The sequence below is a fragment of the Cetorhinus maximus genome, unplaced genomic scaffold, assembly GCF_964194155.1.
Source record: "Cetorhinus maximus unplaced genomic scaffold, sCetMax3.hap1.1 HAP1_SCAFFOLD_650, whole genome shotgun sequence".
Classification (NCBI taxonomy): domain Eukaryota; kingdom Metazoa; phylum Chordata; class Chondrichthyes; order Lamniformes; family Cetorhinidae; genus Cetorhinus; species Cetorhinus maximus.
Genome location: NW_027596592.1, coordinates 1 through 19595, shown reverse-complemented (window position 1 = coordinate 19595; position 19595 = coordinate 1). Strand labels below are relative to the sequence as shown.

General features: G+C 46.5%; 1 gene segment (V, D, J or C); it reads right to left on the bottom strand.

Annotated features, from left to right (window-relative positions):
* Positions 1–6089: 6089 nt before the first annotated feature.
* LOC144674393 (Ig heavy chain C region, membrane-bound form-like) lies at positions 6090–16548 on the bottom strand. The segment is given in 7 exon segments: positions 6090–6358; positions 6497–6624; positions 9686–10015; positions 10731–11042; positions 11662–11976; positions 12191–12490; positions 16479–16548. Coding segments are annotated over 7 exon segments (1464 nt in total).
* Positions 16549–19595: the final 3047 nt, after the last annotated feature.

Here is a 19595-nt window from a genome sequence, read left to right as displayed (position 1 = left end):
GGCCTACATGTGAGGCCAGACCCACAGCAATGTGATTAACCCTTAACTGCCCTCTGAAATTACTGAGGAAGCCACTCTGTTCAAGGGCAGTTAAGGTTGGGCAACAAATGTTGGCCTTGCCAGTGACACCAACATCCCATCAAAGAATAAAACAAAATATATTTTGCATGTGAAGATTTAATCATTTCAAGCATTAATTTAATCTCATTGACAGCTATCAGCAGCTATTAACCCTGTTATGTTTTTGATCATTAAAGGCTGGTAGGAGTGAAGTATATTTAAAAGGACAGTGTGTGGGAAGCACACATCAATTTCTAATGACTCCAGTGTTATGTGGGTAATATTTGTGTCGAAAGGATGGGGTGAATCTTGTAACAATCTCCCAGATTAACTGGGATTGAGGGGCAAGACTAAAGGTGAGCATTAGTGCACTGTACTGCACTGCACACTACTTAGTGACAAACCCTGTTGTGTTAAAAGTTTACTAATTCACACTGGTGTAGCACTGAGACAATTGCTCAGATAGATTTCTAATGTTAAGGATTATTTTCCCTGCAGGATTTTCTATTTAGCTTCCACCTGACCCACTGATGGTGTCAGACAGAATCTAGAACTGTCTCCTCAGTCGAATTGACTGCTGCAGGATCCTAATGGTATCCAATTAAAAATCTATCTTCTGGTTAACAGGCACAACTGAAACCAGCTCAACACAAAATGGTGTGTGTGAGTGTTTGCGCGCACACACTCGAGGGTAGCAGTGGAAGGATGCTTTTCTGAATGGAGAGCTGTGACTAGTGGAGTTCTGCAGTGATCAGTGCTGGGACCTTTGCTGTTTGTAGCATGCGTAAATGATTTGGAGGAAAATGTAACTGGGCTAATTAGTAAGTTTGCAGACGACACTAAGGTTGGAGGAGTTGCAGATAGTGAAGAGGATTGTCAAAGGATACAATGGGATATAGATCGGTTGGAGACTTGGCAGATGGAGTTTAATCCGGACAAATGCGAGATAATGCATTTTGGTAGGTCTAATACAGATAGGAATTATACAGTAAATGGCAGAACCCTTAAGTGCATTGACGGGCAGAGTGATCTTGGTGTACAGGTCCACAGGTCACTGAAAGTGGCAACGCAGGTGGATAAGGTAGTTAGGAAGGCACATGGCATGCTTTCCTTCATCAGCAGGGGTATTGAGTATAAAAGCTGGGAAGTCATGCTGCAGCTGTGTAGAACCTTGGTTGGGCCACACTTGGAGGTTTACCAGGATGCTGCCTGGTCTGGAGGTTATTACCTATGAGCAGAGGTTGGAGAAACTCGGATTGTTCTCACTAGAGTGACGGAGATTGAGGGATGACTTGATAGAAGTTTACAAAATTATGAGTGGCATGGACAGAGTAGATAGTCAGAAGCTTTTTCCCCAGGGTGGAAGAGTCAATTACTAGGGGCATAGATTTAAGGTGAGAGGAGAAAACTTTAGAGGAGATGTGCGGGGCAAGTTTTTTACGCAGAGGGTAGTGAGTGTCTGGAATTCGCTGCCAGAGGAGGTGGTGGAAGCAGGTACGATAGTGGTGTTTAAGAGGCAACTTGACAAATACATGAATAGGATGGGAATAGAGGGATATGGACCCTGGAAGTGCAAAATGTCTTAGTTTGACAGGCAATATGATTGGCGCAGGCTTGGAGGGCCGAAGGGCCTGTTCCTGTGCTGTACTTTTCTTCTTTGTTCTTGTGTCTATGTGTCTGATTGTCAAGTTTGAGTCGGTTCTCCTTTCGGGTTCTTCAACAAATCCATTTCGACGGACAAGTGGCAGCTGAAATTTCATGTCTGGAAGTGTGAAGTGATTCATTTTCGTCGGAGAGGAGAGGAAACAGAAAATTAAGGTTACAATTTTAAAGGGGCTTCTATGTTGCACAGCCAATGGTTCGGATCTGGAATATATCAATTCGGTTCAGTTCCACGAGGGGGTGGACGCATTTTACCATCGCAAACTTCATTCACATTAGTTGTGTAGCTTCATAATAAAAAGGTTCAGGGAGAAAAAGCAGGTTGGGAAGATGCAAGAAGAGATTGTTTCTTTCCGTATGTTTTTACATTGGAGGCCGTTCAGTTACTGAGCGTTACAAAGTGGATGGCGTTTGAAATTTCCAGTCAAGGCAATGACAATTTTAGACGTCGCAGTGGCCGAGCGGTCTAAGGCGCTGGATTTAAGTTTCAGACTCTATGGAGGCGTGGCTTGAAATCCCATCGCTGCCAGAGTTTCAGACTGTCCGTATTTCGAATCAATTTTGCCACACCCTTCAGTCATTGAGTTGGAGAGGGCTGCAGCACAGAGAAAGGCCATTCGGCCCATCGAGTCTGCGCCGGTCAAACAAATACCTAACTATTCTAATCCCATTTTCCAGCACTAGGCCCATAGCCTTGTATACCATGGCATCGCAAGTGCACATCCAAATACTTCTTAAATGTTATGAGGGTTTCTGCCTCTACCACCCTTTCAGGCAGTGAGTTCCAGATTCCCACCACCCTCTGGGTGAGAAAATTCTTCCTCGCATCCCCTCTAAACTTCCTACCCTTTACCTTAAAATCCGTCCACCAAGGGGAAAAGTTCGTTCCTGTGTGCCCTATTATGCCCCTCATAATTTTATGCACCTCAATCATGTCCCCACTGTGTGTGCTCCGTGTGCAGTGCTCCATTCTGGCGGAAAGATCGAGGAGAGGCAGCAGAAATTGTAGGACAGCGAGGAATAGATGGGGCTGCATTTCTTCATTCCCTTCTGTAACCACTCTGTCCTTTTATGTACAGAACATTAAAAGGTACATGGCGACGATGTACGGAACTGACTTGCTTATGTAATGGGTTTGAAACCCTTTAGAGTTTCCTGGTACAGGTGAAAATCCAACATTTTGAACCTGCAATCTACATTTATTAGTTTACATTTCTCACAGTTCTGGTTTTAAGAATGAGTTACAGTAAATGATTATCCATTAAATGGACTAAAAAAACCTTTCAAACGCTTCCCTGTATTTTTCATTTCCGTTCATCTGTCGGCATTCACCAAATTTGCAGTTGGAAATGGAACAAAAACGGAGCCAATTTGGTGACATCCTTGATTTCTGGATGTTTGTCTCTCCTTAGGCCGCTGTCACTATCGGTGTCTATGTCTGTGTGTGTTCCTCTGCGTGTGTCAATATGATTCAGTTCCCTGAGGGAGATGAATGCATTTTTACCATCATAAACTTTACTCACTTTCGTTATGCATCTTCATAGTAAATGGCACAGAGAATACCAGTAGGTTTAAGAGTTGGAAGAGGACCTTAACCTTTCTGGCGCGGTTGGCGTAACCCGTGGTTAAAATAGTGGACTTATCAAACCAGATGCTGTGAGTTCGATCCCTGCTGGTGCCTGTGGATAAAGATTAGCTGATGGAAGCGGTGGAAATGTAAACTGTGGGGAGGAGTATCTCGGCTGTGAAGAGATTTAGACACGTCAGGGTAACAAAGATAGAACATGGGAGAATACTTTCCAGATGTGCACAGCTATTAAGAAGGTCTGACAGAAATTGAAAAATGCTGAACTGTTTAGGCACAAGTAATTAGGAAAGCTAATAGAATGTTATCATTTGCTGTGAGGGGGAATTGAAATAAGAAGGTTATACTTCAGTTGTACAGGACAGTGATATCAGGAGTACAGTGTAGAGTATTGGCCTCCTTATTTAAGGAAAATGTAAATGCGTTAGAAGCAGTTCAGAGAAGGCTTACTGAACTAATACCAAGAATGGGCGGCTTGTCTTATGAGGAAAGGTGGCAGGCTAGGCCTACATCCGCTGGAGTTTAGAAGGTTAAGAGGCGACTTGATTGAAATCTTTCAGATCCTGAGGGGTCTTGACAGGGTGGATGTGGTGAGGATCTTTCGTCTTGTGGGAGAATTTAGAACTAGGGGTCACTGTTTAAAAATAAGGGATCGCTCATTTAAGACAGAGATGAGAGAAGTTTTTTTCTCAGAGGGTCGTGAGTACTTGTAACTCTCTCCTTCAAAAGGCAGTGGAAGCAGAGTCTTTGAATATTTTGAAGGCAGAGCTAGATTGATTCTTGATCAACAAGGGGGTGAAAGGTGATCGGGGTAAGCAGCAGGTTTCAATCAGATCAGCCATGATCTTATTGAATGGCGGAGAAGGCTTGAAGGGCCGAGTGGCCTACTCCTGCTCTGAGTTCATATGTTCACATGTTCTTTGAGTCCAGACTGCTTCCCGGCTCAGTGCGCAAATGCCAAAAAGTCAAGGATGATTGAAATTTTCACTGAGCAACATGTAAACTGACAGTGGATTCACTCGGTGCGATGGTGTGTTCCAGTTCTATATGTGCAATCATAGAAACAATTTATATTTGTTGTTTTGAACCCAATATTTCTAATGGGCTGGATGTTATGCACATGTTTGATCTAAGTTATCCCATTTACAAAAATAAATATTCGAAAACTATTTGTGTGGGAGGTTACTGGATAACAGCAGGCCTGGAAATGGAGCAGAGAGAGAGGATCCCTGGGATGATCTTCAGTGAGTTCAGGAGAATGGTATCAGGATGAATGGAGAAGGGAGAGAGTATCCTTGGGGTGATGTTCAGTGAGTTCAGAAGAAAGGTATGAGAGGGAATGGAGCAGGGAGAGAGGATCCCTGGGGTGATGTTCCGTGAATTCAGTTGTTTGTTGCGCCTGGCAGCCTGGGAATTTCCACTATTTTTGCTCCCTGGTGTTCCTAATAAGCCCCAAACTGTGGTAATAATTTGCAGGATTACTGCTCGATAATGTGACTGTGTCAGATCGGCCCTAGTCTCTAGGAATCTCCCATGGTTTGTGTCAACGGTTCAGTCTGCGGTATTTGTGTATTTTTTCTTATTCATTTATGCGATGTGGGCGTGGCTTTCTGGGCCAGCATTTATTGCACATCCCTAATTGCATTGAGAAGGTGGATTGTGACGTCTCTGCCTTGTGAGTGTTTAATTGGACAAAGTGGAGAGAGTCCAGGCGAATGCTCTGGGCGCATGGGTTCAAATCCCAACATGGCAGCTGCTGGAATGTGAATTCAATTATTAAAACCTGGGATTGAAAACTAGCCTCAGTAATGGTGACCATGACAACTATCACCGATTGTCGTAAAAATCCATCTGCTGCACTAATGTCCTTTAGTGAAGCGAATCTGCCATCCTTACCCGGCCTGGTCTTCATGTGATTCCAGGTCGACAGCAACCTGACTGACACTTAACTGCCCTCTGAAATGGCCTCGGAAGCCGGGCTGTTCTGGGCGGCCTTGCCAGCGACACCCACACCTCATGAAAGGGTAAAGAGATAAAAAAAAACTTTTACTCCCTATCTAACCCCTGCTGCACCGACCCTGGGAGTGTTTAATGGGACAGTGTAAAGGAAACTTTCGTCCACCATATACTGTCCTGTATGGGCCTCTGTTGAAGCAGACACCTGCTGTTTACTATTACCTGACATGTGACTGTGACAGGCCTGACTATGAGTGAAATCACCGAGGTTCTCCTCGCTGTGCAATCATTCTGCCTCTGGGGTTTGCCAGAAAAAAGGCAGAAGTAAAGGTGTAGTAACACCGATGGGTCGCTGGGTGTCGCAGTGACTCTTTCACTGAAGGACCTTGGGCTCTGAAGAAGAGTCATAAGGACTGGAAACGTTAACCCTGTTTTTTGACTCCACAGATGCTGTGAGACCTGCTGAATTTTTCCAGCATTTGCAGTTTTTGTTTCACATCCCAGACAGGACTGGTTAAAAATACCTGCCTGGGAAAGGGGGGAAAACAGTATAATAGGGAAAATGGAGCGGTGTCGATGGGCCTGAGAGAAAGGAGTTCAGCAAAGTCAGTTCGTTTCACATTCATGATTTATTAACAATTTCAGAGAACATTTTACAGGGAAGTTTATTTTAAAGTTAACTGAAGTGAATATAATGACTGAGAGTCACATTGAGAACAGAGCACATTTGCTCTGAGCGGCCACCTGTGTGTACAACTGTAACAGAGACCAGAAAGAGAAAACAGGAGCTCAATATAAAGGGAAGGGAGTAATTGTGGACGAGGAATGAAAAAAGTTACTTATTTACACAGGGAATTCAAACGACTGGGAAATTATAAGCTGCTATTGCAATGCAATCATAATTATCTCGCACATTTGAAACAGAGAAATGGAAATATCGTCTATCATTGTCTCAGTTACAAATTCGGAAACATAAGCTGAAGGTATTTCAGTTTTAGAATCACCGAGAGGACATATTTTAAATTCGGAGTACAGAGATCTCAGTAAAGAGCTGAGGAAAATCTACGGTGTCCAAAATTCAACTGGTCACTTGATCTGTAAAAGAGGATGAAATAATGAAGCAGATCTTTATGATCTAGGACAATTATGTTAGAGTTTTAATTAATGAAACATTGAGAGATTTTTCAAACCGCTTCTGTCAGTTTGAAGTGTGAGTGGATTGAATCTTCTCACCTTCGCCAGAGTGACGGCAGCGCTGTAGAAAATGCTCAGGAAGAACAGGATGATGAATGTAGAAGCGGTTGTCCAGATATTGCCGTTATCATCCTCAGAGTCTTCAGTCCAGATGCGGTCTGTGGAATCTACAGGGATATATCCGAGGAGATATTATTAGATTGTTTATTAATCTAGGATATCATTTTTTAAACATTTCCTTTACTCTTTCCTAAGTTATTAGTGTATTCAATGTTCAATATATATCTACTATTAAGTTCGTGACACTCAGTAACCCATTTCTGTAACTATCTCCACAGCTGTTCTTCCTTTACAATCTTTGTACAGTCCGTGTCGGAAAATATGGCAACTTTTCTCCAGTATCAATTCATTTTCGAACAGTTCGTACGATCTATTATTGGAGAATATTATGATGGGTATCGGGAGAGATTCACTGAGCTACTTATTTGGAAACTGTGAACGTTGCTTTTTAAAAGCTCGGATGTGAGTTCCCATCTTGTTTGTTTATTTGTGATGGGAATGTTTGGTGCGTCATTAACTTAAATCAGTTTCTCAGTAAGAGCATTTTTTCAGTGTGTTTATCGGGTAATAGAGACAATTGCCGGAGGATATGCCCGTTAAAAAGTGCATTTGAATTATACTTTCTTCAATCGCCTGGCGTTTGTGTTGTGCTTTAGCTTTTGTGTGTGTCTGCATGAGTATGTCGCGCTTTGCATTAGTTTGTTTGAGTGTCCATAGGTGTACATGTGTGTTAATGTGTGTGTTCATGTGCCAATGTGTGCTGATTTGTGTATTTTTGTGTCTGCTTCTTTACGTATATTTTGTTTTTCTGCCAATGTGGATGTATGAGTGTGTTATTGTGTGTGTTTATGTTTTGATTTCTATATTTACTTATTACTATCTGTGTTTACCTGTTTAATGTGTGCCTGCTAATATGAGTGTTAATGTTTCTTTTTGTGTTCCACGTGTATGTCAGCATATTAATGTCTGCGTCACAGCGTCTGTGTGTGTATGTGTGTGTGTGTGTGTGTGTGTGTGTGACACAGCGAGAGAGAGAGAGTTTTTAATATGTGCATTTGTGTGTTGATCGATATTTAGAACTATGTATCAATGTGTGTTTATGTTTTCATTGGTACTGACGTATGTTTTTTGTTTTCTAGTGTGTATGAGTATATTCATGTTTGTGTCTACATGTGTGTCTGTGAATGTGTTAGTCTGTTCCTCTGTGTTTTTGTGCCTGGGTGTCGTCTGCTCATATGTGTGCATGTGTTAATGTGTGTCCATGCATTTGTTTTAATGTGTACGATAGTGTGTATCTTTATGTCTGTATTTATGTCATTGTGAACGTGTGATAATGCATATGCTAATCGTTACATTTGTGCTTTGTGTCCTTGTATGAGTCTGCTTGTCTGGTTTTATCTGTTTGTGTGTGTGATTGTGGATATGTGTGTGAGCGAGTGTGTCTGTGTGTGTATTTCTGTATGTGTGTGATTGTGTGCGTGTGTATTTGTTTATGTGTGTGATTGCGTGTACGTGTGTGTCTGTGTATGTTTGTGCATCTGCACCCAAGTGTTTGTGATTGTGCGCGCGTGTGTGCATGTGTGTGCACGTGTGTCTGTATTTGTCTATGTGTGTCTGCCTGTGTTTGTGTGGCTGCGCATGTGTGGGTGTAAATGTGTCTGCCTGTACCTGTGTGTGTTTGTGTCTGTGTGTCTGTGCCTATGTGTGTGTGTACGCGTGTTTGTGTCTGTCCATTTTTGTCAGCTGTGTGTATTTTTACTATTTTTCCGAATTTCACCAGTGCAAATGATCGAGTCTGACCTTGATGGTGAAAAGTTTGGTGAATATTTTCAATGTTCTGTGTATAAACGTGTTTTCTGTGAGATGCAAGGTGATATCAGGTGAACGAATGCAAACAATCAACCATGTGTCTCATAAAATTCAGGGACACAACCTTGAACAACCCAGGGAGGATTCAATCACCAGTTTAGATTCGGATTATGGGAAATCAATCTTAGCATAATCTTAACAGGAACAAGAGTGTTAAAACATCTTCAAATTATGTTGCATAAATATATGTTTTTACAACATCCTCAGCATGATGGGAGTTTAAAATCTGTGGCCAGTAAGCTGGAAGCCGACTTGGACTGCTGGTAACTGAGTAGAGACCCGTTCCCTTCCAGATTCACTGCTCGGTGAGTGAGGGTCCAGTGAGCTAATAGTTTTGCTCTGTCTGGTTGTCTAGGCAATTTCCCTTTCGGTTCTCTCTGCTGAGAAGGTGGAGACACACCGGGTTAACCAATGTCCTTCCTCGTCTTTTTTGTTTAGCAAGTGGAGGTAAAATTGGCTTAAAATTTTCTTTTCAGTTTTCTCTGTTGGGGAAGTGGAGGTACAGCGGGTTAACAATTTCCCTTCCCCACTCTCTGTTGAGAAAATGGGGTACAGTGGCTAAACAATTCCCCCCCACCCGCTGTTGTGGAAGTGGGGGTGCAGTGGGTTAACAATGTCCCCTTCCCCTCTCTCTGTTGGGTAAGTGGGGGTAAAGTGGGTTAACAATTTCCCTTCCCCTCCCTCTGTTGGGGAAGTGGGGGTACAGTGGGTTAACAATTTCCCTTCCCCCTCTCTCTGTTGGGGAAGAGGGGGTACAGTGGGTTAACAATTTCCCTCCCCCCTCTCCCTGATGGGGGATTGTTGGGACATGTTTCTGTGTGACTCCACTTCAGTTCCCAGTGGGTGTGGTGCAGCAGCTTAAAGCTGACATCCATTTTAAAGGGATGGGCAACAAGAGAAGCAGGAACACCAAGATCTAAATGCACTGTGTTTGTTTGTCGGAAATGGGAATTGTCAGATTTCTCCTTAGCGGGAGGAGAGCTGGTGATGTTATTTTGCAGAATCCCGTAATGAATGAGCTTTACTCTGTCTCTAACCCAGGGTGTATCTGAGCTGCGAGCACTGGGTGTACAAGACTTGGGTGTGAGCCCTGTAAATATCCGATTTTAACTAAACAGGTCTAACATTAGCAAAAGTGGAAAACAACATTGATTAAACAATTGTGTATTTAAATCATGATTGGAGAAAAGGACTTTATTATTTTTTTATTGAAGTTTGAAATGTAACCGAGAGATTCTCATTGACATGAATTAACGGTGTCCATCAGTGCAAGGGAAATGTTCACAAAACTCGGTTTACCGCTGGATTTATCAACCGTTCTGTTGATGATCTTCAAGGGAATCGCTTCATGTCCCACCACACAGGAGTAAGAAGCGCCGCTGGCCCACTCCTCCGCTGCAATGGATAACAGGCTGTACATGAAGAAGGAGCGATTGTCCTTCTCCGCCACCACCTCGGTGTTCTTGTAGTTCCCGGGATTCACCGGCTTGTCATTAACGGTCCACTTGACGAAGATCTCTCGGGGTGAGAAACCTCTCACTAAGCAGCTGAGGGAGACGAATCTCTGAGCGGAGACATCTTCTGCCGAGGGCAGGAGGACAGACACGGACGGTTCCCGCAGGTCTTTATCTGCAGAAAATGTACAATAAATGTCAATAAACTGGATACTTTCGTAGACAATGAAACCGCTGGTTAAATGTGAGAGAAACGTGTTTTGTGATGAATATTAAGGGTTTGATTATCCACTTCTTGGAAATATATCACCGATCCTTCACTATAGCTGAATCAAAATCCTGGAACTCCCTCCCTAACAGCACTGTGGGTGTATCTACACCACATGGGCTGCAGCGGTTCAAGAAGGCAGCTCACCACCACCTTGTCAAGGGCAATTAGAGATTGGCAATAAACTCTGGCCCAGCCAGCGACGCACACATCCCATTAATTAATAAATAAAATACTTTGGGATCTGTCCGGTTTTCCAGCTCGGAGCAGAGGTGGACACAATCCTTTTCCCTGAGAACTTATGGGGTTGGACGAGAAAGTTTCTCAAAGGTTACAGCACATAAACAGGCCATTCTGCCCAACTGGTCTATGTTGGTGTTTCAGCTTCGCACCAGGCTCCTCCCATCTTGCTTCATCTAAACCCAATGGCACAGCCTTCAGTTCATTGTTCATTCATCTACTTATCAATTTCCCCCTGAAAGTCCACAGGCCCAGAGCGTTTAGTTGGCGAAATTGCTAATCAGAGTAGACCATGAATACACTGAATAGTAAATATTGATCCTTACACTGACACTGGAAATAGACACATTGAACAACTTATTGCTTCAATTTCACCACTCACCTTGTTCCTTGTGGATGGAATTTCTTAAAGGAGTCGGCAGATCCTGATGGCTCACCTTGCAGTAGAACTCAGCCCCACTCAGCCAGGCTTGTGTCGAGATGTTTACGTTGCTGACCACGCTGTCAGGATCCGCTCCCGGTTGGACGGCGATCTCTGATTTCAAAGGCTTCTTCTCTTGTGTCCAGGACACGAGGACTCCATAAGGAGCATTAGAAACGATGCAGGTTAATGTCACGGTCGCCTCCAGTAAGACCTGTTCTATTGGCGGTGGCAGTAGAGTAATTGTGGGATCATTGCGGCAGTCGTGATCACCTGTGAGACAGAAATGAAAATCAACCAAAGTTTCACCTTCAGAAGCAGGACAGCAGTATTCAGCCTTCACTCCCTGAAGGAGAATAAATCACCTTGGACATATCAACCTCTAACTATCGTCTTTAATCTTCTTTACACAATGGAAAACCAGCTTGGTCTGTGTAAATCGTTCTCATAATTTAAGTCCTTCAGCCCCGGTAACATTCTCATGAATCTATGTTGCCCCAGTCCCATTACAAATGTACCATTCCTGGGCCCTGGAATGCAGTACTGAAAGCCGTTTTATAAATAGGGTGGATGCACTTTCCAACACTCTAACCCGAAGCTGTTACCAGTGAAGGGTTCCAGACACCTTCTGCCTCTCCAAATATGATCAGCTGACTCAGGGTCAAGCTAATGTCAAGTCCACCTCACTCACTCTATGACGTCAATGCAGAGACGTGACGTGATAAAATCCTGAATGGTGAACAATCCGAATGCAGCCCTTACATCGGAATTAAACAATAACTACATGATAGTAAATTAGAAGTTGTTCCGTCTACTAACTCCAATAAATTCCTGATTTGATTAACATCGGAGAGCAGAATGATCTATTGCTTCCTCGGTTTGTATTTCTTACCCTCACACTTGGTGGCGTTTCGACTTTGGGTGACCCCTTGATGAGTGACCTGACAGGTATAGACCGCGTCGGTGAACCATTCCCCAGCGGAGACATTCAGCCGACTGGTCGCCGAGAAGGTCCCCTTCACTTCAAAGGCGGGAGAGGTGACAATTCCTGAATCCATGGGTTGTCCATTCTTCAGCCACTTCACGGTCATTGACTTTGGACGGAAATCGACGATTGAGCAGACGGCGGTGGCAAATTTGTTGGTTGTGATTTCTTCCCGGGAACTCACGGTGAGGAGAACAGTTGGAAGTAAGCCAGAAGAAGGGCCTTCAAAAAACACAGGTTAGCCATTTCTTGCAGAAGAAATTGATAACAGATACAATGAGTTCTTATATTTTAACAGGCTCTTTGCGGTCAATGGACACTAACCTGGAATTTCCAGGGATCAAAACGGTGCAGAGTACTATAAATGTATTATAACCAAGGTCCTATACAGGTCAATTACAGCCTTTCTGTTTCTCACAGGTTCCCCAACACTTACATTGCATTCGAATGCTCTTGGCTGAGCCGCTGTATTGAACCTCACACTTGATTTTGCTGCATTCCCCCTCTGACTCGGTGATGATTAACTGGCTGCTCAGGGTGAAAGTTCCCTTCTGGTTTCTCACTGACGGGTAAGTCTTAAATCCAGTGGTGATCGGCTGCCCATCTTTCTTCCAGGTCAGGCTAGTGATTTCTGGGGAGTAGTCCATCGCCAAACAGCCGTAGGTGACGGAGCCGTCGGTGTTGTGTTGCTGACAGGAGGAGACCAGGCTGTAGAGAGTGGGCGAAGACGGTGTCGCTGGGAAAGAATGGCCGATTGAGCAAGTTAGACTCTGTGATTTGTGATCATTAAGTCACCAAACAACTCAAAATTTGACTATAACTATAAACATATCCTAATATATTCCAACTAAAACCCACATCCACATTTGATCATTTATTATTTCCATCATTTGGTGATCCTCATCTGTCGGAACCTCTTTAGAAACCCACACCTCTTTTTCCGCCCCTATCCCATGACTAAAATAGAACATTTTGATGTCATCTGAATGACGTACCCTTCAGTGGATTAAGATGGAAGAGCAGAGGATTTCCCCCATTATTTCGCCACCATTTATTTCTCAATCAACAGCACTTGGTGATAGAGAAATTGTCTTGTCATTCATATCATTGCAGTTTGGAAATTGGCTCTGCTCAAATTGGCTGATGCCCCCTCCCTTCTCCACGTCCCCCCAAAACAAAGAATAGCAAAGACCCTTCGAAAGTACCTTTGTAATGGTACCTATATAATGACCATAGAACTCTAAACTGAATACCAGTTACAGTAAGTACGACATTTTCCAATCGTATATACATATGAACATGCGGATCAGTAGCAGGAGTAGGCCATTCTGCCTCTCGAGCCTCCTCCACCATTCACTCCGATCATAGCTGATTGATTGTGGCGTTAACTCCATATTCCCGCCTATTCTCCGCTAACCTTTGACTCCCTTGTCAATGAAGAATCTCTCTACCTCTGCCTTGAAATATTAATGACTTCTCCTCCGTCGCACTCTGGTGAAGAGAGTTCCAAACTTTCACTACCCTTTGAGAGAAAAATAAAATCTCCTCATTTCTGCCAGAATGGGAGACCTCTTATTTTTCAACTGTGTTCCCTATCGTTAGTCTCTCCCACAAGTGGAAACATCCTTTCAGCATCCACCCTGTCAATTTTCCCCAGGATTTTATATGTTTCAATAAAATCAGCTCTCATTCTTCTAAACTCCAATAGATACAGGCCCAGCCTACCCAAACTTTCCTCATAAGTTAACCGACAACACCTCCCAGTATCATTTGAATGAATATTCTCTGAACAGCTTCTAATGCTTTTATATCCTTTCTTAAAGGAGACTAAATCTGGACACAGTAATTCAGACGAGGTCTCATCGACGCCCTGTTAAACTATAGCAAAACATCTTTACTTTTATATTCTATTCCCCTTGTAATAAATGACAACACTCCCTTTGCCTTCCTCATCACTTGTTGTTCCTGCATTGTAACATTTTGTGATTCATGCACCAAGGGATCCATATCTTTCTGTACCTCAGGGTTCTGCAATATCTCTCCTTTTCAATAATATGCTGCTTTTGTATTCTTCTTGCCAAACTGGACAAGTTTATATTTTCCCACATTATACGGCATCTGTCATTTTTTGCCAACTCCTATAATCTATTTATATCCCTTTGCTGACCTTTATCCCCTCTTCACCACTTACTTTCCTCTCTATCTTTGTGTCATCAGCAAATTTCGCAAATTCATTCAGTCCTTTCATTCAAGTCATTGATATAAATTGTAAATAGTTGAGGCCGCAGCATTGATCCCTGTGGCACTGCACTTGTCACAAAACCATGATGGATCTACATAATTGCATTTGGATTTTCTTAGTGACCCGTGATAGGATCCTTAATAATAAATTCCAGCATTTTCGCTCGGACAGATGTTAAACTAACTGGCCTGTCGATTCTTGCTTTCCCTTTACCTCCTTTATTTGATATAAAAGCCTCATTCACTATTTTCCAATCTGATGAGACCTTTCCACAATCTAGGGGAGTTTGGAAAATTAAAACCAATGCCTCTGCTATTTAAGCAACCACCTCGTTCAGGCCAAGATATTTGGCCAACTTCTCTGCCCATTTCCTTATTTTCCTTTATTGTCCAATCCGTGTCCCGCGGCTGGATTGTGGCCCCCGAAGCCCCTCTATATGGATCCTGGAGCCGTTGTTCAAAATGCTGGTAAGGCGGGTAAGTGGAGTTCAAGATTTCTGGAAGGAGCTGCTCCTCCAATCACAGGCGAGCCTTCTATCCCGTTAGCTGCTGATAGGCCCGCTAGTCAGCCTATCAGCAGTAAAAGTGGGAGACAAACAGGTTGTGTTTGGAGGGGCAGCGACCACCCTCTGGAGAAAGGCGCAGGGAGCCAGGGGGAAGCGCACAGAGACATTGTCTCCCTCTTATGCCAGGTACTGAGTGCCTTTCCCCGGGAATGGAAAGGATTTCAGGAGGAGGAGAGACAATGAGAGAGAGAGAGAGAGAGGGAGAGAAAGAGAGAGTGGGGCCCAGGGCGCCTGGGGCCTCGGCTCGCAACTGCTATCGCCCGGATCTCCCCGCTATAGCCCGGCTCTCAGCCCTTCCCCCACCCTCCGCCTCTCTGCACCCTTAAACACCTGGCTCTCTGCCCTTTCCCCTCGGGTCTCTCTGCCCTTTCCGCCCCGGCATCTCTGCACTTTCCCCCCCCCGCAACTTTGCCCTTTCCCCCTCGCCTCTCTGCCATTTCTCCCCCAGCTCTCCGCACTTATTCCACGGCTCTCTGCCTTTCCCCCCTCAGCCTCTCTTCCCTTTCCACCTCCCGCCTCTCTGTCCTTCCCCCCCCGCCCTTTCCCCCTCTGCCCCTCGCCCTTTCCCCCTCTGCCCCTCGCCCTTTCCCCTTCTGCTGTCCCCCCTCCCGCCTCTCTGCCCTTTCCCCCTCCCGCCTCTCTGCTCTTTTCCCCCACCCGCCTCTCTGCTCTTTCCCCCTCCCTCCTCTCTTCCCTTTCTCCCTCCCGCCTCACTGCCCTTTCCCCCTCCCGCCTCTCTGCCCTTTCCCCCTCACGCCTCTCTGCCCTTTCCCCCTCACGCCTCTCTGCCCTTTACCCCTCCCGCCTCTCTGCCCTTTACCCCTCCCGCCTCTCTGCCCTTTCCCCCTCCCGCCTCTCTGCCCTTTCCCCCTCCCGCCTCTCTGCCCTTTCTCCCTCCCGCCTCTCTGCCCTTTTCCCCTCCCGCCTCTCTGCCCTTTCCCCCTCCCGCCTCTCTGCCCTTTCCCCCTCCCGCCTCTCTGCCCTTTCCCCCTCCCGCCTCTCTGCCCTTTCCCCCTCCCGCCTCTCTGCCCTTTCCCCCTCCCGCCTCTCTGCCCTTTCCCCCTCCCGCCTCTCTGCCCTTTCCCCCTCCCGCCTCTCTGCCCTTTCCCCCTCCCGCCTCTCTAACCTTTCCCCCTCTCCGCTTCTCCCTCCCGCCTCTCTGCCCTTCTCCCTTCTACCTCCCTTCCCTTCCCCCTCCCGCCTCTCTGCCCTTTCCCCCTCCCGCCTCTCTGCCCTTTCCCCCTCACGCCTCTCTGCCCTTTCCCCCTCACGCCTCTCTGCCCTTTCCCCCTCACGCCTCTCTGCCCTTTCCCCCTCACGCCTCTCTGCCCTTTCCCCCTCACGCCTCTCTGCCCTTTCCCCCTCACGCCTCTCTGCCCTTTCCCCCTCACGCCTCTCTGCCCTTTCCCCCTCACGCCTCTCTGCCCTTTCCCCCTCCCGCCTCTCTGCCCTTTCCCCCTCACGCCTCTCTGCCCTTTCCCCCTCACGCCTCTCTGCCCTTTCCCCCTCCCGCCTCTCTGCCCTTTCCCCCTCCCGCCTCTCTGCCCTTTCCCCCTCACGCCTCTCTGCCCTTTCCCCCTCAACCCTCTCTGCCCTTTCCCCCTCCCGCCTCTCTGCCCTTTCCCCCTCCCGCCTCTCTAACCTTTCCCCCTCTGCCCTCCTCCCTCCCGCCTCTCTGCCCTCCTCCCTCCCGCCTCTCTGCCCTCCTCCCTCCCGCCTCTCTGCCCTTCTCCCTTCTACCTCCCTTCCCTTTTCCCTTCTACCTCCCTTCCCTTCCCCCTCCCGCATCTCTGCCCTTTCTCCCTCCCGCCTCTCTGCCCTTTCCCCCTCCCGCCTCTCTGCACTTTCCCCCTCCCGCCCCTCTGCCCTTTCCCCCTCCCGCCTCTCTGCCCTTTCCCCCCAGCTCTCTGCACTTACTCCACGGGTCTCTGCGCTTTTGCCAGGCTCTCTGACCTTTCCACCGACGCTCATCACTCCATTCGGCCATGCTCCACTTTCTGACACTGTGAGGATTCAGGCCTCGCTTCCAGGTCTCTCTTCCCTGCAGGTCCCGCCCTCCCACACACCGATTTAGGAAAAGTGATCTAGTAAGTGAGATGTGCATGATTGACAGTGAGAGTGGCTGAGTGACAGAGTGAGGTGGGTGGCTGATTGCGTGAGGGTGCGTGGGTGAGTGGGTGAGTGAAGGAGTGAGTGAGGGTGGGTGGTGAGTGAGCGAGGGTGGGTGTCTGAAGGTGGGTGAGTGAGGATGGATAAGTGAATGAGGGTGGGTGTTTGAATGAGGGTAGGTGAGCGGGTGAGTGAGGGTTGGTGGGTCTGTGAGGGTGGGTGTGTGAGTGACGGTGAGTGGGTATGTGAGGGGGGTGGATGAGTGTGAATGAAGCTGGGTGGATAAGGGTCAGTGAGGGTGAGTGATGGTGGGTGAGTGAGTAATTGATGGTGAGTCAATGAGGGTGTGTGAAGGTGGGTGAGGGTGGATGAATGAGGGTGTGTGAGGGTGGGTGAGTGAGGAGTGCGAGTGAGTAAGGGTGAGGGAGTGAGGGTGAGGGAGTGAGGGTGAGTGAGTGACTGTGGGTGAGCGAGGGTCAGTGAGTGAGGGCCAGTGAGTGAGGGCCAGTGAGTGAGGGTGAAGAAATGATGGTGAGGGAGCGAGGGTGTGTGAGTGAGGGTGAGTGAGTGAGTGAGGTTGAGTGAGTGAGTGTGAGCGAGTGTGAGTGAGTGAGCGATGGTGAGTGAGGGTGAGTGAGTCAGTCTGAGGGAGTGAGGGTGAGTGAGTGATGAGTGAGTGAGTGAGGGTGAGTGATTGTGGGTAGTGAGAGGACCCAGGTGCAGGAGGCTCATCAAGGCGATGTTTCTCCGGATGTTTTTCCGCTCCGGCTCAGCTTTCCGTTGCCTGTTGTCCACAGCCGAGCTGGGGGCTCCTCCATTCGGCTCCACCACCTCCACCTCCTCCTCTTCCTCTCAATCGATCTTGTCCCGATTCTCCATATTGATCAGCTTTCAGTAACACCGGCTGTGTAAAGTCAGGCAGCAGTGTAGATCGCTGGCCAGCTGCTTTAACACCCATGCCTTTCTTTGAGAAACCCGTGTCAGTGCGAGAATAGGCAGACTGAGGGGGCTGGAGGAGACGGTTACAGCAAAACCAGGATGGGCCATGCAGGCTTCTTGCACCATGTGTGCACCAGTATTGGGGATCCAGGCGGCTGTGGTCCGCCACATCTCTCCCTTTTTTTTGTTTCTATATGTTTGGTTCAACACTAGGAAATTCTCCACATATACAGTGATATCACCTGTGTAATTTCATTTTACACAACAGGTCCTCAGAAATGGAGCAATGAACATGCATGCAGCTTAACGGATTTTCATTCTGCAATTAGTATTTTCAGCCCACTTCTGTGTGTGATAATGTGTGTGTGTGTGTGTGAGAGAAAGAGAGAGAGAGAGTGCATGCAAGTGTATGTGTGTTTTTGAGAGAGAGAGAGACAGAGAGAGACGGAGTGTGTGTGTGTGTGAGATAGGGAGTTTAATTGTGAGAGTGTGTGAAATGGAGAATGTGTGTGTGGGAGAGAAAGACTGCGTGTGCTTGTGAGTGTGGGAGAGAGAGAGAGAGAAAGAGAGAGTGTGTGAGAGAGGGGGACAGTGTGTTTTTCTGTGCGTGTCATAGGGAGTATAAGTGTGAGTGTCTGAGATAGAGAAATGTGTGTGAGAGAGAGAGTATGTGTGTGTGAGAGAGAGCTGCTGTGTGTGTGTGTGTGAGAGAGCGACTGTGTGCGTGTGAGAGTTAGAGAGAGAGAGAAAGAAAGAGAGTGTGTAGGGGTGTGAGTGATTGGTAGTATAAATGTGTGAGAGAAAGTGTGTGAGAGAGCGAACGTGTGTGTGTGTGGGAGAGAAAGAGTGTGTGAAAGACAGAGCCAGTGTTTTTGTCAGAGAGAGAGAGAATAAGAGAGAGTGCATGTGTGAGAGAACAAGTGTGTGTGTGAGAGGGAATGTGTTTGTGTTTCTGTGTGTGTGACAGAGAGAATGGAGAGTGTGTGCATGTGTGAGAGTGTGTATGTGTGTGGGAGAGAGGGTGCATGTATGTGAGAGAGAGAGAGAGAGAGAGTGGTTGTGCATAAAAGAGTGTGCGTGTGTGTGTGAGAGAGAGAGTGCATGTGTGAGAAAGAAAGAGTGCATGTGTCTGTGAGAGAGATAGTGTGCACGTGTGTAAGAGTGTGTATAGTTGAGAGAATATGTGTATGAGAGAATGTGAGTGTCTGTGTGAGAGTGTGTGTGAAGGAGAGAGGAAATGTGTGAGAGACAGAGTGTGTGCATGTTAAAGAGAATTTGAGTGTGAGAGGGAGAATGTGAGAGTGTGTGTGTGTGTGACAAAGAGAGTGTGCATGACAGAGAGAGTGAGCGAGTGAGGGTGTGTGGTTAAGAGACTGAGTGTGTCGAGGTAGATCAGCCATGATCTTACTGAATGGAGGGCAGGATCGAAGGGCTGATATCCTCTCATTCTCTCATTTCTGTCATTCATTCCTCCCCCTGCAGACGGCAATCGAATGACTCAGTTTTTGATGGCGGCTCCTTTGCCCCAAATCCCCCGCGGCTGGTTGTTGGGAGCGGGAGCCTGGTCATTGTCCATTTCAATCGTTTAAATAACTCGCAGCCTCTGATCAGATCAGAACAGGCGCTGCTCTCTGGAGCCTCACTGTCACTCCCTGATTCTGTTTGTTCTGAAATTGTGCTCAAGTTCAGGTCACTCACATTCAATGATTTTCTGATACTCAAAATGCTGAAACATAATTAATTCATTAAAATTTATACATGTTCTCTCCAGAAATATTGTTAAAAACAATTAACGTTCGTCATTTCAACTGAGCAATGGAACAATTTGTTTTCAGAGATGTGGCTCGAGAACTCACAGCCAGTTAGTTCGATGCTGATTCAGTTTGTTTGACCTCTGCAGGGAGAAGACTCTCAGGTCAGTAACAGGACAAGTTAAGATATGGATTAAAGCCCCCACTCCTCCCCCAGTACACTCCTGTCATCAGC